The sequence below is a fragment of the Danio rerio genome, chromosome 22, assembly GCF_052040795.2.
Source record: "Danio rerio strain M-AB ecotype USA chromosome 22, GRCz13ab, whole genome shotgun sequence".
Taxonomy (NCBI): domain Eukaryota; kingdom Metazoa; phylum Chordata; class Actinopteri; order Cypriniformes; family Danionidae; genus Danio; species Danio rerio.
In genome coordinates, this window is record NC_141042.1 from 15,081,964 (window position 1) to 15,104,728 (window position 22,765).

The following is a 22,765-nucleotide window of genomic DNA, read 5'->3' on the forward strand; positions in this document are numbered from 1 at the left end:
GTCTCCTCTAGAGCTCCATAATAGATCACAGCAAACTTTGTTACAAAGTGTCTGCAGAGCTGCAAACGTCTGCAATCCATCATGCGGGTAAACAGTCACAAACACTTCAAGTCAATGTAAATGGCCTGCACAAGCCAATTTCGCTCCTGTACTGTAGCGCTTTCAGAGGAAACAAGAGTGGAGCTTTATGTCATGATTTAACAACTGACTGAAATGTGAAATAAAGGAATTGAAAAATTTATATAAAATTGACAATGATTTTAAGCTTTAATATTATATTATTTAAAAGTTAACTTCTAATTTGTAATATTTTTGCATACATGCACATGTGAGAATGAATGAATAAACAAATGTTGTATTAAAATTGCACATAAAATGTATATTTTTTAAAATCATAATAGGTTTTATGAAGTTTTAGTTGTTTTATTTTATTTTATAATAGTACTTTAGCTTTAACTAAAATGAAATTAGCAATTTTAAATATAGTAAATATTACAAAATTGTCATCATTTTTATAATAATAATAATAACAATAATAACATATCAACTTATTATAATCTGCAATAGACACAACATTATAATTTCTAGCAGTATAGGCAGTATTTAGCAGGTGTCCTATAATAAAAATCTAGGTATACCAAGGTATAGTAGAATTATAAAAGTTCAGTATGTGGAAATGGATGTAAAAAAATAAGGAAAATGCTCTTTTTACATCATAAATATTGAATATGATATAAACATCATTCGGAGTTTATGGTATTTATGTTAAGTTTCTTCGCTGGTGTTTGGTTTTTTCTGAGTGCTTCCTTAATGTACAAGTGGCTCAAACTCGCTTATTTTGAGGCAAGAACCGACAGACGTGCAACAACTTTAACCATGAGGTAACTGAAACACAACTTTCCATCCAGAGCTCCTTCACGAGACTCGACGCTTGTAAACACTTGCTCCATCGGGCTTGCACGGTTCTCGGTCCCGGTGTGGGCCATGCATCCACGCGTAGGCTGGGCCATAGCATACGCGTGCACTTGACGCAGAAGAAAAAATCAGCCTTAACACTGTTGAGAATCAGGTACTGTGTACTGTGGTATAAGTAACTGTACTATGAAGCATGTTTTGGACGGCCGGATCCTATACCAATGTTGGCGACCCAGAGGTTTCACAGACCGTACCAAAATGTTGAGGACCGGGGTTGGGGTAATTGAAATTATGGGAGTTTTCCAGGAGAAATTAACAAAACTAGAGGGTGGCGGGAGATGGGTCTGAAATACAGGAGACTCCCGGGAAAAACCGGAGAGTTGGTAGGTATGAATTGGTTTTTATATTTGGTCGTGTTCAGCTCTGTGTGTGTGTCTGTAAGATCAGCACGTAAGAGTGGAGCTCAATAATATTCACGACACAAACCATATATGGTCAATCATGGACTATATGATTCTATGGGTATTTTATGGAGTAATTGCCTTATAAAATAGTTTCTGTTTTTTTTTTCAACTCAAAGCCATAATCCTATTCTGTAGATATCAGAGAACAATTTAACTTATTAAACCAATGCAGTATATGTTATCGTTAAGTGTTTTATATGCTGAAATTATAATTGTTGATACTATTATATATAACAAGCAAATTACTCCAGTACACACAAATAAATATGCAATCAATCAATCAATCAATCAACCAAACAACCAACCAATAAACCAACCAACCATCCAATCAAATATAACACAAACCCCAATTTTGTTCCAATCAGTTCTAAAACGGCAAACTTGACTTTAAACAGCAATAACCCAGTATTTGTTTACTTGAGGTTATCAGGATCAACACTCCAATAAAACACCAGAAATGAGAATGAAGGCGACATGACATTTCCACTCCAGGCTCCAACGACAGCTACGTAACTTACACTGCCATATATTAAGTGCGTGTCAAGGGATCAGATCCTGTCTGCGATCCATCACCTTCCTCTGGCTAACACAGACAGATTTCTTCCTGTGGCATCGCTGTCTTTCGCTCTTTTCTAAAGGCCTGAAGGCTGATCATGGTTTGTCGAGCCCTGCTGGCATGGTTCACACTCGCTGTCTGTTGAACTTAGCAAATACTGACTCTTTTTCACCTCTTCCATTGATTTTCCCCAAGCAGAGCAAAAAATGCTTTGAAGGGCTCCACGTTTTATGAGAAAATGAGGTAAATGCATTTAATATTCTCTTACAGACTCTCTTACAATGGCTCTTCTCTTAATTCACAAGCGAGGCATGTCTTTTTTTTAATGGCTTATTATGCTGTTTGTTTTTTTGGGTTTGGGTTTTCTGAGGCTAGGTAATGAGCCTAAAAATAATCCTGAGGGCAATGAAGTGTCATTTTAAAGGGATTAGTCTGGCAGGAAAATGTTTATCATCATTTATTCACCTAAATATTATTTATTTATGGAAACTTGCTTACATCATGAGAGAAAAAAAAATACTGTGACCTTATAAAACTTGTTTCTCGAAATTCAGAGATTATGTCTCTTAATTCTGTGTTTACATCTCACAACTGAGATTACGAATAGCAATTCAGAGTTTAAGTGTCACTAATATGAGTTTACATATCTTAACTCAGAATTCGAGTTTCATGGTTCTGAGTTTGCACCTCGCAATTCACAATTCAGAATTTAAGTCTCGCAATTGAGTTTATAAACCGAAATTCATAGTTCAAGTTTCAAAATACAGATATTACATTTCCTAATTCAGTTTACGAATCACAATTCAGAGTTTGTCTTGCAAATGTGAATTTATGAATCACAGTTCAGTTTGCATATCATAATTCAATTTACATATAGAAATTCAGTTTACTAATCACAATTTCAAATTTAATTCTCTCATTTTTAAGTTTACAAATCGCAATTCAAATCGCAATTTAGAATTCATGCGTCATAGTTAGAAGTTTGCATTACACTAATCATTTCACAAATAAAAATTCAAAGTTTAAGTTTCGCATTTAAGTTTATTAAGTTTAAAAATTCTGTGTTTTTGTTTAAATCTCGAAATTAAGTTTACGAATCACAATTCAGAGTTTAAGTTTCACAAATATAAGTTTACAAATCAAAATTCAGAGTTTACATTTCACAACTCAGATTACAAATCACAATTCAGATTTTAAGTCTCGCCTATATAAGTTTACAAATCACGATTCAGAGTTTACATTTTACAATTCAGTTTACAAATCACTTCCCTGCCTTCGCGTGGGTTTCCTCCGGGTGCTCCGGTTTCCCCCACAGTCCAAAAGACATGTGGTACAGGTGAATTGGGTTGGCTAAATTGTCCGTAGTGTATGAGAGTGTGTGTGAATGTGTGTGTGGATGTTTCCCAGAGATGGGTTGCGGCTGAAAGGGCATCCGCTGCGTAAAAACTTGCTGGATAAGTTGGCGGTCCATTCCGCTGTGGCGACCCCGGATTAATAAAGGGACTAAGCCGACAAGAAAATGAATGAATGAATGAATGAGTTTACGAATCACAATTTAGAGTGTAGTCTCGCAATTTTTAGTTTACAAATTCATGTTTCAGAGTTCACATATCATAATTCAGTTTACAGACCACAATTCAGAATTTAAGTCTCGCTATTATGAGTTTACAAATTGCAATTCAGTTCACTTTTCATAGTTCAGAGTTTGATTTTCAATTAATTTTATGAATCACAATTCAGAGATTAAATCTCACAGTTATACGTTTACAAATCGCAATTCAGAGTTTCAATTTCCCGGTTCAAAGTTTGCGTCTCGCAATTATTTCACAAATAACAGTTCAGAATTCAAGTTTCAAGTTTATAAATTGCAATTCAGTGTTTATGTTTCACAATTTTTAGTTTACATCTCGGAATTCAGTTTACGAATCACAATTCAGATTTTAAGTATAGCAATTATAAGTAAGAGTTTAGTTTCACAATTATAGGTTTACAAATCATAGTTCATGTTTCATGGTTCAGAGTTCACATATCGAAAGTTTACGAACCACAATAAAAAATTAAGTCTCACTATTATGAGTTTACAAATCACAATTCAGATCACGTTTCATAGTTCAGAGTTCGCATCTCAATCCACTCAAATCACAATTAAGAATTTAAATCTCACAGTTATCAGCTAACAAATCCCAAGTCAGAGTTTCACAGCACAGAGTTTGCATTTCACAAATCATTTTTGCATTGCAATTCAGTTTGTCTAGCAAATGTGACTTTACACATCACAGTTCAGAGTTTACACCTTGTAATTTATGAATCACAATTTAGAGTTCTCACAATTGAGTTTATAAATCGCAATTCCGATATCACATTTCGTAATCCAGAACTTGCATCTAACAATTATGAGATTATGTATCGTGTTTACGAGTTTGTCAGAATTTAGAGTTTGTCTCGCAATTCATTGCTTACATCTCAATTCAGTGTTTACATGTTACAGTTATGACTTTTGTAGGCTTTATGTCTCACAATTAAAAATTCATTTCAAGTTAGATTGGAATGTAAGCGGCAGCATTAATCGGTTTCAGATGATTCAAATTTTGTCACTTATTTTGAAAACAATATATAGATTTATGCTAAAAATATAATCCTAATGTATGTAAATTTAACATACAATTCAAAGACATTATTCCTACTTTGAAACCTAGTGACTGCTTACTGCTTTCTGACAAATTAAATTACATTTTTTTAAACATATTAATATTTAAACATACCAATACAATAAAAAAAACATGAATTAAAAAAAAAAAAAAAAGAGGTCTTTTTAGACCAAAAAGATTATTTCCTTGTTTTACATTTCGCAATCAATAATATTATTGCATAATTCTTAATAATTTAATGTATCATCTAGACCAGGGGTGGCCAATCCTGTTCCTCGAGAGCTACCTTCCTGCAGATTTCAGTTGCAACCCATAATCAACACACCTGCCTGTAATTATCACGTGGTGTTCAGGTCCTAATTAATTGGTTCAGGTGTGTTTGATATGGGTAGCAACTGAAATCTGCAGGAAGGTAGCTCTCCCGGAACAGGATTGGCCACCCCTGATCTAGACCTACTGGAAAGGAAAATCTTTAGTGAAGATATGTGTATTTTCCTCTCACAAAGACTTGAAATTTAGCAAACAGGTTAAGTGAACATACTACATATATATATATATATATATATAAAACCCTTGTCGTTGCTTTCAAATATCAATTTCCACAGTTGACAAGTAGACAATAAAACAACATAAGGGTAACAGAAAATACTGGCATATCTTATATCATACTCTAAAGGTACCTTCAGAAAGAAGTTATAAACAACTTGTAATCCAAACATGTTGGAATTTAAGTGTAAAAAAAAAAAACTAAAACCCTATGGCAAACACAGGAAGAAACACACGGGGTGCTCGTATGACAGTTTTGACAGTCACAAACATGAAAAGCGAGAAAGGTTAGGTGTGATTCCTCAGTCTGTGAAAGTTCACGCTGACTGAACAGAGTGAACCGTTATCAATAAATAAGCTTTGAAACTGGAAGCATTGTTAACACTGTCAAAAAAACAACAGCTTTAATCATTAGAACTGGAGGGAAACTATAGAGGTCTGAGAAAATTCACCCAGACAAGCAACTGTCTGGTCTTGACCGCCTTTGAGTTTGAGAAGCAACAATATGTCAGATTTGAACTGACCTGCAGGATGAAACACACAGCTACAACTGTCAGAATAAATGTACGAAAGCATGTCCGGGTCAGAACTCACCCCAAAACCCAAACAAATATTAGACATGTTTCCTTTTAAAACATTGAATTTTGGAGTTGAAATTAGGCATGTTGATGGAGTCAAGATTGTTAAAATTAAACAGAGCATCAAATTGAGGAAGAAAATGTTGTTTAACTGACTTTATACATGGTGTAATTGTTAATGCCAGAAAGACTCGTCTGATTATTTCACAAACTGCAGATTTACTGGGAGTTTTATGTATTACAATCTCTAGGGTGGTTGAAACGCAAGGGTTCTGCAAGGAAAAACAGATGCCATGCCTGGTTAAGTCAATGCTGCAAACAATTAAATGGGTTCTAATGTAATTTTCCACATTTTATGTTATAGTCTTTTAAGTTATAGTCAGTGTGTGTTTGGGCTAAAAAAAGTTACAAATCTCAAGTCCACTCCAAAGGGAGATATATGTAAAAAAAAATCCCTTTTGAAAAATGAACAGCTCTTTTAGACTAAATAGTGGCCTATTTGTAGATATTTAAGTATGTCGATATTTAAGTTTAAAAAGCTTGTTTGGCATGCTGTCCCGGGACAGAGCCCTGAGCTCATAAGATCCTCGAGCCCGGGGCTACCTCCCATTTGCATGGCGAGAGGGGAGTTAAAGCTCAGGTAGATCCTGAGAACTCCCCTGCTGTAGTAGCTAATGAACAGATATTGATTGCTATTACGAGATAACTACTTACTAGGAGCATGTCTACGGTGCTGATTTAGATCAGTCAATTAACTTAAGTTAGATGTTTTTAGATGGTGGGAGGAAACCCATGTGAGCACGGGGATGATGTGTAAACTCTGCACAGAAATGTCAGCTGGCTTGGTAAGGACTAGAACCAGTGATGTTCTTGCTGTGAGGGAACAGTGTTAACCACTGGGCCACTGTGCCACCAATCTAGAAAAGGAGGAGGAGTAGGGGTGGAAGGGAGAATTCTTCAAAACAAAGATGGCTGTAATATGGAACTTAGGGTTTTAATAGTGGCTTAGGAATCGTCTGTTTGGTGAATCATAAATTAGGTAATGCGGGACCAGCCACAAGCAATCATAAGCAGGTGATCCTCTCAAAATTACTTTATAAATAAGCTTTACTTAATCAAAAACATTGCAATAACAATAAAAAACTTATGTTTTGCAATGCAAATACACAAACATACAGCACAATATTCTTGGGTTCTGAATTCGACAATACTGACACCGTCCTTATATTCGGAAGTAGATAGAACTTGCTGCTTTGGCAAGAGCTTGGACATGGCAGGAATAAAACACTTTCTATTCGCCAAAATAACCACAACACATTTTGTCAAAAAAGCACATTCACATCAAAAAACGAAATGCATCAGGCCACTTAACGATTCAAACCAGGCTCCACAATTAATCTAAGTGAAATCAAGATTGTAATTCAGCAACAACTGCAATTTTCATGAACATCTGAACAGGGATGAACGGTTCTGTGATCAGTAGTAAACCTCCACCGAAGACCAGAATACAAATATGTCCATTACAGCCCAAAATTTGCTTGTTTAAGCCACAAAAAAAGGTATGTGCCAAACATGCAAAATGCAACAGACACTTGAGATGGACAGTTTGACATTTTCGTTGATATTTATAATCAAATGTGAAAATAAATATAGCACAAATACGAAGGAAAACTAGTTAATACACAAAGACTATAGGCAAACAGGCAGGGCAGTTAAGGAACAAAACACCCTGAAGTTCCTTATATCTTACCCATATGTGGGAAAATATAACATGCGTCTTCTATATATCTATATACCTAAATAATTAACAAAATATGGCTAGACAAGAAAAAAAAAACAATATCTGCTACAAGCAATAAACAAGACAGCAGAACAAATTCAAGAACAAGTAAACCAAACAAAATCTTAGCCTATTCAGGCTACAAAAGAACAAAAAAATAGATAAATGCAAACATCTTTAAATTATAGCTCAGTGCAATTTGCACTGCATTACTGGATAGAATGTACTGCAGTTTTACTACTGATTACAGAACCGGCTTTACTGACAAAATGTGCATCAAAATTGGAATGACTTTATTTTAATGGTCCATTTAAGTATTAGTAGACTGTCTGCTTAATATCTGTTGATACTGCTCCTTCAACAGATTTAACTGACTACAAGGCCGCATTTACACTGCACTACTCAAGTGACTAAATTCCGATTTTTTTCTCTCATGTGGCACAGATCAGATAGGGCCCGTGTACGTGTAAGCAGGAACAAACCACATGGATTCCGATTTACTCAAATCAGATTCAGGTCTTGTTTATATGTGGAAATGTATCCGATATGAACCAGATCTGTGTTCTCGTGTCTGCAGTGTAAGCAGGTAGACCGGATTTCCACCTGTCAATGTGAGTCACGTGTCATTAAAAACCGTAGCAAATGACATCAAGTCTGACACTTTCTTTACAGAACATACAGCAGAGTCCCAAACCTTAAATCTCATACACGAGGACTTAAACAGCTTTCATATTGTCATATAGTACAGGTATTTAAGCATGTTAAGGAGAGCGAGAGAGCGCAATGTCTGCCACCTAACCAATATAAACAAATTAAAAACTAGTGCTTACATCACGTGCATAAATCACATTAATTACATTACATTAAGGTTTAAAAAAGCCTATATATCAAAAGAAGATTGACAAATGAAAACCTTTCTGCCATAAACTATAGTAAAACAGCTCATCAAAAGCTGCAAACAGATTACATACAGGAATAGAGAAAAGAGCACTCGTTAATTATCAGCTGTTAGTCAGCGCCCGCTCTTTTTTTTTCCTGGTCATTGTGCCTTTGTCATGTGCTTTGTAAATGCAGACGATCGGATACGAGTCCCTTTTAAAATATGATGTAAGCAGGTCATCAAAAAAATCGGATACAGTCACAAAATCGGAATTGACCATCAAGATCTGCAGTGTAAATGCAGCCTAAGAAACTTTGCAAGCACATGTCAACTTACACTAAACCTAACCCCAACCCTAACCCTAACCCACATGCTAGGTGCCATGTGGATGCAATGTAACTTAAATTCAACAAACGAACTACCAAATTAAAGTGTGACTTGAATTAATCAAGCAGCCCTATTAATAATGTCAATTTCGTAAAAAAGAATGTGTGTTTCAAATTATGAAAGCATGTTTTAGTCCACCCATAATATAATCAAAACATTGTATAAAGACCAGAGATGTATAGTAACGAAGTAGAACTACTTCACTACTGTACTTAAGTACTAAAAGGCAGTATCTGTACTTTACTGGAGTGTTATTTTTTTCTCCTACTTCCACTTTTACTTAAGTACATATTTTCCATGAGTTTAATACTTTTACTCCGATAGATTTTTTATGTGATGCATCGTTACTCGTTACTAGGGGTGTCAAAATGATCGATATCAGTTCAGTAATAGGTCATAACCGGTGATTACGTGATGACGTCATTTATCTCCTATGCGCGATGTCGCAATACTATTGCGGAGGACGGAGGCGCGAGTGAAGGCGGCACACGAGCCGCTAATTTACTATTAGGGAGAAATGTTGTAAAACTTCACCTCTGCCTCTCTCTTTCTCACTTTGGACATTTGACCCGCTGGCCTGTTTGTAAGGTAACTTTCCCTCTTTTCTTGGCTGTTAAAGCTGTCGATCCATCCAGACACGAGCGTGCCTGATGTTCAAGTTTTCTCCACTGTGTCTATTACCTGTGATAACCGGCTATTCTTCCCGCCATGGGTGAACAGCGCTTCTTTTCTAAAGCCCTTTCTGTTGAGCAGATGAAGATAATAACCAATCATCATAAGACCTCGCCTGTCAGCGCTCAAAAAGCAGGCGGTATAATATTGACATGAGTTTATTAGCTGTAAATGCTCATGCTGTCTTCTGTGCATGAGTTTTGTTTGATACATTCAGAAAGAGTGCTTTCTTTAAGCAGGTCAAATTAAGAGTAGGGTTCATATATGTGACTGCTGTATTAAAGAACAAAATTGTATTAAAAATAACCCTATAACTGTCACACCAAGACAAAAGCAATATATTTATGCAATATAAAAGCAATAAGTGCAAGACCAATTTAATTAAAAACATAATCAAAATTTAAAAAAAATAATACTAAACCATAGCCATAAGCCATAAAGTATTTTAGAGTTTCTTTTAACACAGTACTATAGACACTTTCCTGTTTTTCTTTTTTCTTTTTTTTTTACAATAAAATCAAAATCAAGTGAATTAGTGCAACAGGATTTAGTTTGCTTGTTTAGTTTAGTTTCACGACTGCTTCCAGAAGACATAACTCCTGTTTATTGTGGTATTAACCAATCAAACTTCAAAACTACCAAAGTGTGAGTGAATAATGCATGTAAGAGAGAAACAGTGTGATTGTACCTGTGTGTGCGTCTGTGTGTGTGTAAGAGAGAGAGAGAGAGAGAGTGTGTGTGTATGAGAGTGTAAAAGAGTGTAATTTCGTGTTTGTGTGTGTGTGCGCCCATGTATATGTATAACAACATCGGTATTACACAGATGTTAGGAGGAGATGGTGAATTATGTGGACATTATGTATAAAATTCAATCACACTAAATATTTTTTTATTTTCAGAAAGTAAAACTACACATAATTTCCTGTAAGGGTTGGGTTTAGAGATTGGATTTGGGGTTAGAGCATTCAAAAGTTTGTAGAGTATAAAAACAATTGTAACCTATGTAATGTCCCCACAATTCACAAAAGTGTGTGTGTGTGTGTGTGTGTGTGTGTGAGAGAGAGAGAGAGAGATAGAGTGAGAACTGTGTGTGAGAGTGTATGAATGTGTAAGAGTGTACATTTAGGTGTGTGTGTGTGTGTAAAAGAGAGAGAGAGAGAGTATGAATGAACATGCTGAATTATCTCATCAGTGAAGTGATTTTCTGGTAAAAGAGCCTGACGATGTGAATTCTTGTACCATAGAAATTATTTACAGAGAAAAACAGTATCGTTAGCCATGTTTCTTTTCATTCTGCTTAATCAAGTGCCCCAAAGATATTTAAAATAAACAAAACAATATGATGTCTTTTGACTGCCTTCTTTAATAACTACATTACACAATACTTGTACTTTTACTTTCAGTACTTGAGTAGTAAATTTTTAAATAAACTACTTGCAATACTTAAGTACAAAAAATGTTGAATACTTTTGTACTTCCACTTAAGTATGGTGCTTAAAGAGCACTTCTACTTCTACTCAAGTCACTTTTTGATAGAGCACTTGTACTTTTACTTAAGTATGGGTCTCTAGTTCTTTATACATCTCTGATAAAGACAAGGATCAGAATAAAGACTATTTCCACCTTAAACTTAACATTTAATTAAATAACTGCATATGTAAACAAATAATAGCAAATGGTCTACTATAAAAATGTCTGTTTAACTATAAATGTCAGTCAACTTTCAAGCTCCCATACATTCTATCACATCTATCATACAAGAGTACGTACAGGCAAGCTGTTTATCAGCCGAACGCCAACATACATGTCTGCAATATATCAGCATAAATCCATGACAAAGGATAAAGCTTAGCGTCTAGGGTCAGGTGTAACAATCCCTGCGCCTGCCACGGCCTCGTTTGACAAATATCACAATTCCTCTCAGGCAAGCTATCGTTCAGCGCGGCAGCTGTGAACTGACAGCTCTGCAGGTTAATGGCATACTGATTAAATGAGACGTGTGTTAATGTTGACAAGGTTAGGGCCTGATAAATCACATGAGGTATGAATTTCAATGCCGGCTACTGTGCTGCTGCTTTATCGGAGTAATTGGCTGTACCCTGTACAGATAATTTATTTACATTTCGCCGGCGTTAATTGGCTGTGATGCCCCTACAAATGTGAAGCTGCATTGGAACTAGGGAAAATACATGGGTTACATTGACAGTATAAAGCTGAATAAAAACTATATAAAGGAGTTAAAAAAGTTCAGACAACCAATTTCCAAATCAATTTTTCAACTTCACAGACTTGACAGAAATGAAAAGGTCAAGGATGTCTAAAATCGTTCAAATCATCCATCTATTCAGAAGGAATTAACTCAACATTTACTTCATGTTGTCAAATAGGGATTTTTTAGACATTGGAACTCCTAGTAAACAAAATTGTTAAAGGGCCACGAAACCCCCTGTCTCAGCAGGGTGTTTTCACACCAATAGTTTGGGAAAAGTCAGGAAAGCGGGTGTGTCTACTTCTGTTTAGGTGGGAGTGTTTGGGAAGGGGAAAGAGGGAAGGTTTTCCATAAAAATGGGAGTTTCCGTTTGGGCACGCGCTGATTTTCACAGAGGTAAAACAAACACACAGATGCAGGGGAGAAAGACAGTGACTGTTTACATGGGCATCAGTAATCGAGTTATTTGCCAAATTATTAATTCGTCGACTAAATCTAGAGTTTGGCACTTTCACTTTCACTCAGGAACATTTCCTGCATTCGTTTCAAACCGGAAGAACGAATTTGCTCGAAATAATGCAAAAACAACCAATTTTCACCTTTTAGTTTGATATATGTGTCCTTATAGTCTTCTTAGCTGCATGGGACAGATATATGACTGTCAACAACCCAAAAAATGTGTTTGGTCTTTCGTGACCCTTTAACAACCCTTTGGTGTTTCGTGACCCTATAACTTTAACTAGATGAAAGAAGAAGATGCAACAATTGAAGGCATAGTTCACCAAAACTAAAAATGTACTCACTTTTTCACCTTCAAATGGTTCCAAACCTTATTATTCCGTTGAACACTAAAGTATATATTTTGAAGAGAGCTGAAAACCTGTTACCAGCGACTTCTATAGTAGGAAAAACAAATAAATATCGTGCTTAGTGTTCAGATTTAGAACAAGTGAAAGTTGAGTAATTGATCACAAAATTTTCAGTTTTGGGTGAACTACACCTTTATTTCCATCAAAAAAAGTAAATAACTCCTCAATATAAATAAGCTCATTTCACTTACTCTCGGCAATGATGCGCCTTCCAGTCCAGTCGTCATTGATGACTTGTATATTCCCATAGTGAACGTCGCTAAAGAAAATCCGATTAGTTCCATGTGCGTTCTGTCGATGATCAAAGGCCAAAGCGATGATGTTTTTAAAATAAACTGGGTTCTCGTATGCCCTAATAGGCGAGTTGAGGTCATTCTCGTCTGATAGATGAATAGTCCTCAAGACGGTCCTCTCAGAGTAAAGCAGGTATCCCTCATACCGGTTACACCTGAGTCCATCCTGAGCAAGATATCCATGAGCACATGCGCATGTTTTCCGGTTATTCCCCAAGTAAAAGCAAAGTTGCTGGCATCCTCCGTTTGATTTGCTGCAAGCGTTTGTACCTGGGTAAAGCAGTCGGGAAATCAGAGATCAGGTTTCCTACAAAGTGTCTAATCAAAGGATATCACCTAATGCTGGATGCACATCAAACTATTGGAATGAGGTATTTGTGGGAGTAAATTACATACAATTCAAATGAAGAAACATAGGCAAATTATCATCATGCTGTACAAATGAAGCGGAATCCACTGCGTTTAATGTGAAGGTGGAATTTGCCTCAATAATGTGTAATGCACACTTTCAAATATTTCAAGTAGAGTGAACATCCATGCTTGAGTCATCCATGAGTCAGTGATGCAGTTTGGTGTAAAACCAGCATAACATTACTGTAGCTCTTTCATTGTTTAGCATGCAAAACTTTTTAAAGTACTCCCTAATACAGTTCTAGTTCATTATGTGGATCTCATGTTTGGGTGAACTACACAAGTGTAATACTTAAAAAAAAATAAATAAAAAAAAGAATGTTTCATACATCATACATTTACTGCTTGAGATACCAAGTCTAATTGATCTTCTGTGGATTTGTGCAAAAACAGAAAGTGTTCTGTTATCAGCAAAAGTGTCCAAATCCTTCTCCTGGATGGCCATTTCCCATTTGAATTTGGCTCTAATCCTGCATCCCTAATTAACTACCCATAAACTAGCTAATTAAGGTCTTTAGGGTTACAACAAACATAAAGGAAGCTATGTCGGAGCTAAATTCTGGATAAAAGTGGTTTTCCAGGAGCAAGGCTGAACACTCCTGCTTTAGCTGGCATAGACTTGTGTGCGTTGGTGTGATGTTCAAAAAAACAGGAAAACTGCCATTAAGTGAAACCTCAACCTTTCTCCCGATCCTGGTTAAAGACCTTCACATCTTTCAGGCTGACACCCAAGCCACTCCTGATGGTCACTACATCCACAGCGTCTTTTTTGGAAGCACGTCGGATGGATCCGTTGGCGTAGGCTCTACCGTCATGGGGGAACAAGACCGAAAGTTTGACACTCGCTAAATCAATGGCCCTCGACTAATTAAAAGCAAAGAACTCATTAAAATAAGTACACAGCTGCTCTAACAGAAGGTGAGGTAACCTATCCTTGGAATGATATTGAACCGTGGGAGATTCTGAAATAATCAAATGAGTCTTTTTTGCGCTAGCATTGTGACCTTGTAGGGAAAGTGGGACGATATCTGCTTTCTTAGGCCATTCTTAGAGACTGTAACATTTATGGAAAAATAAATTACCTGTCAGACCAGAAGAGGTAAGCTCCGAAGACTGCTATGGAAAACATATCCACCCCACTCGATGAGAACACAATCTCCCTCTGTTCACCCCGCTCAAGGTTGATTCTTTCGATCTTGTTATTGCGGGCATCGCACCAGTATAATTTATTTTCCTGCAATGCAGTTGGAAGACAAACTTCATGCATCTGTTGTATTAAGACCGAAGGGTTATATGTTCTTGGTGCCCTATAGCTGCTAGATAAGGCATGAAATCAACATGGACGGCAGCCTGCAGCGTAAGCACTTTAGGCAAGTAGAAGAAGCAGACCTGGTAGTCTATGGAGACGCCGTTAGGCCGTGCCAGTCCGGTGCTAACAAGCACAGATTGCTCTGAACCATCAAGACGTGACCTGGAGATGGTAGGACTTTGGCCCCACTCTGTCCAGAAAAGAAACCTGCATGTATTCAAAGGAAAACTCATTTAAGTAGCCTTCCTGAGGATTTCTGACCTTTGCACTCGAAGATTTATCTTCGGTTACAGTGAAAACAAGCGCAATGCTATCAGGCTTCATTTGGCTGTGGTTAAACTGTTCAAGTCCTCCTGGGAATTTCAGAAATCCTAATTAGGTTCAGTTTTTACACTTCTCTATCATTCACAGCCCATTACTAAGTGAAAAAATATGCAAAATTTGTACCATTTTTGTGTCCAAGAACATTTCACTCACATTGTGATTGAAACACAAAGGTGTTTTCTAAACACTTTACCTTATTTCTTAATTTATCTATTAAAGAAGTACACTGTCATCTAAATGTAACAATATGTACCCTTAAGGTACCATTACAAACATTTTAGGTACAAGTACAAAGATGTTTGCACAAAATAAATCAAATAGACCAAAAAATGTGTAAGAATAGTTTACTTATCGAGGGCCAACATCTTGCTCCGTTTAACTCCAAAACCTTTCCTGGATGTTTACAATCAGTCAAAAGACTATGATTTTATAGTTCAGGTTTGTTTAATTGGGGTCTGAGCTAAACTCTGCACAGCCATGGCCTTCCTAGAGCAGGTTTGTACACCCGTCAGTGAGTCTTTGGTCATTTCAGTTGCCAAGGAATAGTGAAAATGGCTTATTTAATGGCCGTCTATAAGGACAAACCTTTCTTTGGAATAGCATGCAACAGTAAATAAGTCAAAAACACCAAAAAACTTGTAAGAAAAGTTACTCCAATATCATATCACAAAAGTGTCTAATCTTGCTTATCAGGGACCAACATGTTGCTCAGTTTAACTCCAAAACCCTTCCCTGGAAGTTTCCAGTGAGTCTGAAGACCATGATTATTTATTTCAGTTGGTTTAATCAGGGTCCGAGCTAAACTCTGCACAACCATGGTCTTCCCAAAGCACGTTTGTTTACCCATCATTAAGCTCTAGGTCATTTCAGTTGCTAAAGAATAGTGAAAATAGTTTGTTTGAAGACAGTCTATAAGGACAAACCTTTCTTTGGAATAGCATGCAACAGTAAATAAGTCAAAAATACCAAAAAAATGTGCAAAAAAAGTTACTCTAATATTATATCACAAAGGTGTCCAATCTTGCTCATCAAGGGCCAACATGTTGCTCAGTTTAGCTCCAATACACTTCCCTGAAAGTCTCTAGTGAGTCAAAATACCATGATTATATAGTTTAGATGTTTTTAATCAGGGTCTGAGCTAAACTCTGCACAACCATGGCCTTCCTGGAGCAGGTTTGTTCACCCGTCATATTGATTATAAAAAACAGCAACAGTGATCTACTGAATGAAGTTGCTCATTGCTAATCCCATTTTAAAAAGTGACTTAAAATTCTTAGTAAGACAAACAACGTAATACCTCAATAGGGATTTGAAATATGTTTTTAAAGCTTAATGTTTAAACTCCACCTTTACAATACAGAGCTGTAGATAATGAGGTAACTAAATACAAACACAAGGTCAAGATTATGATGGCCCTCTCCTATTAGCGTGCATGCAAAAGAAATCATAGGGCTTTAAGGAGGACTTACATCTGCAGTTAACAAGCTTTGAGGTGCTAATTGCACACATTAACGGTTCTCTAGACAATCAAAGGTTGTTCATTTAAGCGGTGTTGCTATAGTTGGGTGAAACAGAAGCTAAGCACTAGAAACAAATAACCCACAGAGCAATTTTAAAGGCAGATACATACCCCTTCACTGGGTGTACCGCAATGGCTCTAGGTTGATCGAGTTCTTCCGATATGACCACTGTACGGTACATACCATTCAATCGCGCAACCTCAATGAGATTTAAGCCATGGTCCGCCCAGTAAATATTACCTTTGGATGCAAAGCAACAAAGACCCTGAACCAACAGAGAAACAATAAGCCTGACAACACCAAGGCTACTAGGAAAAAAAAAAACAGAAATGCAAAAAGAAGAGAAACACACCAGCAATCCAGTCCACCGCAAGTCCTTCAACACGTCCAAGACCACTTGTGATGATGTCTTCTCTCCAGGTCTGATCTCGGCTGGACCTAGAGATTTTATTGGAGCCCATGTCTGTCCAGTATAAGGTGTCATTTTCTAAAAGTTGCAATAAGTAAAACATTTGGTTATTTAGGATTGATGTTATCCCCTATTTAATCACATATCCAGGCATCGCACTAGAGGTGCCTCTTATTTTCAGCACTTTGTCCTCCCTTGCAATAATCCCCCTAATGGGGGTCCAGCCAAATGCCTTCCATCCATGGACTATGATCACAACGCTTTTAGCACACCCAGTCTTCAGGCCATGATCACAACAAAGGGGGAAATATTCGAGATGGACACAACCAAATAAATACCCCTGGGAATTAATCAAAAATGTCCTGTCATCCAGACCATGGAGTAGATCCTGCAATTAATATGTTATTTTTGCCATTACAGGGTAAACTCTCCTGTTTAATCCAAGGATTATTCTGTATTATATTATTCTATCCAGCTATCATCCCATTTAAATATGTTCCTGTATTTTTCACATATTTTTATTCTTCCTATGAAAGGTGGCAGTGACATTTATAATGAGCCAATACTCTCTATATGCATAGTACTGTGGTTATAACATCCTTGCTCTCAACTGTAAAATAATGATGAGCTGCTTCAAGAGAAATGTGCTTTAGGTTTTTTTTTTTTTTTTTGTATAATTAATATTTTATTTTGGCTCAAAAACACTTTAAATTGATTATAAAAATGTCTGTGTTCCTTTCCTTACCATTAAAGCCATGTGCCATTGCCCATCATTTTCAATCTCCATATCAGTCAATTCATGTAACTGTATGTGACTGTCTTTCACATTCCAATGTTGACACGTATGTTACAGGGGCAAAAAGTATATTTAATTTAGGATGCGCCTGAGTGCCTACTGATATACTACTGAGATTTTTCTTAGTTTAATAATATACTTAATAGTAATATTTAATGATTAATAGTATCCTTGTTGTCACCTTGTTATTATTTAAATGACAAGCACTCAAAAATAGCTCAAAGATAGTTTAAAAATGCTCTTAAAAGCATGAAATGTGTCTTTTTTTAATCAAAAAGCATAGGACTTAGTAAGTTCTTGTGGTGATGGCCAATTTGGAAATAAACGGGCCATCAAAAATACATTTTGATGAGCCACAAACACATGCCAAGCTTTACCTGAAAAAGATGGTTCAACTGGCCAAAATATCTTTGCCCTTTTGCTCTCATCCAAAACTGCCTCTTCTCCAAAACAATAGAGGCTAAAAAGGCACAAAGTACTGGTGATTGTCCTGGCTCCCAAGGCCTGTCCCTTTCAAAGGGGTTTTTATGAAAATAGCTTTGACTTGGCGAAACAAAATTATCTGAAGCTTCATGCACCCGGCTGGAAATTTACATTATGTCCCATTTGACAAAAACTCCAATGGAAGCCCATTCACATTGTTATGAGACATCGCCTCATCTGTCCAGCTAATCTGTTTCGATTATCTTCCATCTGTCACAACAGCATAACACCACTCTTCAACTCATCTCGCAATGAAAAAAAGTGTATAGACATGCAATGCAATGCCAATATTTGCTCTATCATGCAAATGCAGAGCTGCGAACTGTCTGTCGCTGATGCAAAAAGTGTCATTTCTGTCTCAGTGCGGAGACAGCTGTCCAATTACTGCACTATATACATAAATCTGTCCCAAAACTGGCAGATACCCGGCGATGGAAAGTTTCCCTTGTGTCAATGGGTGATTTATTGTTGTACACATGGCATGGTAATGCATAATTGTTTCGTTTCAAACCACACAACTAATTCAGATATATAGAAACAATAACTGCTCATTTTAATTATACGAAATTAAGTAAATGTACATCATTTTAAGCACATTTCTCACATGATGCCACTTGCTGGTGGCAAGATTTTGAAAAGAAAATTGTAAATTTATATATATATATATATACAATACATATATACATATATATATATATATATATATATATATATATATATATATATATATATATATATATATATATATATATATATATATACATACACACACACACACACACACACACACACACACTATATAATCACTTTAAAGAGATTTCAGAAAAAAAAAATATTGAAACAGATTACTTGATCCTGAATAATAAGATTAATGAAACTAAAATAAAAGTGTTCTACTGAAATACTTACAGGACAAAAATTAAAAAGATGGATGGATGGATGGATGGATGGATGGATGGATGGACGGACGGACGGACGGACGGACGGACGGACGGACGGACGGACGGACGGACGGACGGACAGACAGACAGACAGACAGACAGACAGACAGACAGACAGACAGACAGACAGACAGACAGACAGACAGACAGACAGACAGATAGATAGATAGATAGATAGATAGATAGATAGATAGATAGATAGATAGATAGATAGATAGAAGCTCATCTTCATCAACTGGATGGATGGATGGATGTTGTGATGGATGGATGGATGGATGGATGGTGAGGTGCACTTACTCGCATGATAGTCCAGACCCACAGCAAATAAAGTGCCAGATAGCGGCGTCAAAACTTCAGAGTTATCGCTGGGATCGAGAGAAAGTCCTCGAATACCTTCATTAACGGAGTACATCAGGAAAGACTGAAGACCTACCAACGTCAATCAAACAAACAAAAAAAATTCTCAGGTAAACATGCTTTTGAAACTAACAAATACCCCAAAGACTCAAATGTATTTACGATCAGATCCAGTAAATGTACCTTCACAAGTCGACCTGTCCTGGCGCAGATTGTATCCAGTAGTACACGAACAAGTTCGAGTGATTTCAGAAGTGGGAAGGCATATTTGCGAACACCCGCCATTATTCAGTACACAAGGATTACGACCTATGAGAAGAGTTATGAATTATGCACTCATCATCATCTTCACTATCATCATTATCATCAACAACAGCTTTATTTACCATTGGTATTGAGATGTGTTTACATTTGTTGCTTTAATTTAATAAGTCCCTTTTCAATTCTTTTTGAGGGGAATCATCTATATAAGAAAATTATTGAAACTCTTTGGTCATTTTTGAGAGACTTGCTAATGGTCTAATCCAATTCAAAGGCTTATGCTAAGCTAAGCTAAGTTAAAAGTGCTCTCGCCAGTCCCAGAGATCAGCTGTATGGATTTAAAAATGGTAAATGGACTCTTTAACTTCCTCAAAATGGATTACTCAACTGTTTACCACTGGAGGAGTTGTAAAACTATTAATATTTCCAAAAAATACTTTATTCCTTTGAAGTAAATCTGTAATTTGCAAGCTTGTGTGCTTTCCTAAATCAATTTTAGAAACATTATAACACAGAACTAGAAGAAGCAATGGTGCTTTGACTTTGTTCTTCGGACACCTTGTCGGAAAGACTCAACTTGGCTCATTTGAAGTGGCGTAATGAGACGGGCTTCGCTCCCGTGAGGTCAGTGTCAGAGAGATAAATGAGCGAGCTAATTGGTATGAGAAGATTTGAAGAGGAAGCGAAAAGATTTACCTTAAAGAGCCCCTAATTGCCATTTTTTTTTCATCCTAATAGAGCGTTTAGAGGATCAAGCACTCCACTGCTAATAGACCTGTCAGTGATATGAATGTCTTTCGCCATAATTCATAAGAGAAAAGGGCTTTGACAATGTGCGGCCATAGAAACTTAAACCTGTATGAAACATAACCGGCATTCCAGTCATGTACTCTGCAAAACATACTTTCTTGCTTATAGTTTTTGTCTTGGTTCTAGTCCAAATTCCTAAGCTTTATTAAACCAAGAAAGATTTCTACACAAGTACAAAATGTTTTGTTTTCAGTCATAGATTTTATGAGATTTTCTTAAAACAAGAAAAATAATGGTCCAATATTGTAAGTAATATAATCTTATATAAAATATGGGTTTCTAAAACAAGAATAACTAACTTCACTTGCAGTTTATTTTTCTCTGAAAAAACTCACTTAATTTGAGTCTAATTTATGAGAAACAAACACTATTTTGTACTTGTCTAGAATAGTTTTTTGATATGAAAATGTAGAATTGTTTATGTATATTTGAACTAGAAAAAAGACAACAACTCTAAGGAAGTTGCATGTTTTTTTTTTTTTTTTTTTTGCAGTGTAGAACTTCACCATCCATAAACAACAGATCTTATACAGTATATTTGATATTAATGAATTCTTATTCAGTCATCCATACATACACTATTAGCATTTTAGGCTAAATTGTCCATTGTGTATGAGTGTGAATGAGTGTGTGTGTGTGTGTGTGTGTGTGTGTGTGTATGTGTATAAATAAATAAATAAATTATATATATATATATATATATATATATATATATATATATATATATATATATATATATATATATATATATATATATATATATATATAATTAACAGTATTATTGTTTTTATACAATTAATAACAGAAATGAATCCTAAATGTAACTGGAAAACATGTAATGTACTATATAGATACAACTAGAGTGTGTTCACAACTGGAACTTACACCGGCAGCAGAGCAGTGCGTCAGCATCAAGCAGGAGCAGTGTGTGAGGCGTGCGGGTAAGTTTTTTTTTTTTTTTTTCGATTGCACATAGAGAATAATGTCTTTATACTGGGATTATCACTCTTAATAAATACACTTGGATATAAAGTAAATCGTATCTCAAAGCATTTACTGGGGCACTGGCGATTTTTACTGGGGCACGTGAGGGTCTAGCGACACCTCTGTTGTATATCAAAACAATTAGGGCTATATTTTGCAATTCATGCACACAAAGTGCAAATCGCAGGGCGCAAACGCATTAAGGGCGTGTCAGAATCCACTTTTGCTATTTTAAGGATGGAAAAACCCGCTTTGCGCCGTGGCGCATGGTCTTAAAGCGTCGAGCTTATTTTCTAAATGAGTTATAGGTGTGTTTTGAGAATAAAACAATCAGAGTCTCATCTCTCATTCCCTTTAAGAGTCAGTTGTGTCGCGCCATAGCGCATTTGCTATTTACATGATGGACTTTGTAAGTATAAAAACTGAGTGTTTCACTAGCAAGAAAACAGTTAAACAGAGCATATGCAGCGCGAGAATGAGAGATGAGCCTTCTCTTTTTCTACTTTCACTTTCGCTCTCGTGGACAGGGAAAACCTTGTACGCACAGACATCAATTAGCCTATAAATAATTTCTTTTGTTTGTTAAGCGCAAAGATTTGTTTCAAAACTATTTCTAAATTCTGCTCTAATTTCCAGCAAACGAATAAATGAACAATAATAACGAAGTGTGTTTAAAAAAGTTATATCCTAAGCTATGCCCCATATGGCACCTGACAGGTGAGCAAATCTAAGCTTGTTTATAATAAAACAAATATAAATATGGATACAATAAATAATACTGCTAATAATAATAACATTATACAAAGGCATATATATATATATATATATATATATATATATATATATATATATATATATATATATATATATATATATATATATATATATATATCCTTAATAGTTTAATTCTTTTTAATATGTAAAGATATTTGCGTATTGCTCTACATCTTGTGTGTATTAAGCAGTGTGTAAGCAAGGCACATAACTAACGTGCTCTACGCTGGACTTTAGACCAGCTTTGTTCTGGTCTATAGAACAGACTAGTATAGTTTCTCAAAATAGCACCATGCCAGTAATGCACCTCGTCAAGCCTCTCTTTTTAGACCAGAACGCCTATGGGCGCACATATGAGCGCAAATGCATTTGGCATTTAAACAGCATGGCGCAACTAGCAAACAACAATTGCGTCACGCCTTGCGCCACATTGCGCCGGGTGTATGATAGGGCCCTTAGAGTGATTACATTTTAGTTACATTTCTGTTTTCATTGTTTTAAATGTAATTTACTACACTAAATTTCTCCTAAATTCTATTGTTTTTAACATTTGATTGCTGAAATTAAGATTTTATGTGTTAAAAAGAGC

General features: G+C 36.1%; 2 protein-coding genes and 1 long non-coding RNA gene across 5 annotated transcripts in view; 2 read left to right on the forward strand and 1 right to left on the reverse strand.

The window, feature by feature from the left end:
* LOC147831535 (uncharacterized) overlaps positions 1 to 22,765 on the forward strand; it is a 600,059-nt gene that overhangs the window by 185,945 nt on the left and 391,349 nt on the right. The window lies entirely within an intron of this gene.
* Positions 1 to 22,765, reverse strand: part of lrp1ba (low density lipoprotein receptor-related protein 1Ba) — a 458,912-nt gene that overhangs the window by 179,031 nt on the left and 257,116 nt on the right. For all 3 annotated transcript variants that reach the window (XM_087304094.1, XM_087304093.1, XM_087304095.1), the window contains 8 exons: positions 19,531 to 19,656; positions 19,288 to 19,419; positions 16,714 to 16,848; positions 16,472 to 16,601; positions 14,598 to 14,724; positions 14,291 to 14,442; positions 13,889 to 14,013; positions 12,696 to 13,067 (listed from right to left, as the gene is read on the reverse strand). In XM_087304094.1, the coding sequence (XP_087160220.1) occupies positions 12,696 to 13,067; positions 13,889 to 14,013; positions 14,291 to 14,442; positions 14,598 to 14,724; positions 16,472 to 16,601; positions 16,714 to 16,848; positions 19,288 to 19,419; positions 19,531 to 19,656 (1,299 nt within the window). The remainder of the gene's footprint in view (positions 1 to 12,695; positions 13,068 to 13,888; positions 14,014 to 14,290; positions 14,443 to 14,597; positions 14,725 to 16,471; positions 16,602 to 16,713; positions 16,849 to 19,287; positions 19,420 to 19,530; positions 19,657 to 22,765) is intronic.
* On the forward strand, positions 1,486 to 4,812 carry LOC147838473 (uncharacterized). Its single transcript, XR_015522514.1, has 3 exons — positions 1,486 to 3,187; positions 3,476 to 3,818; positions 4,046 to 4,812. It is a non-coding gene; the product is annotated as an uncharacterized LOC147838473 (long non-coding RNA).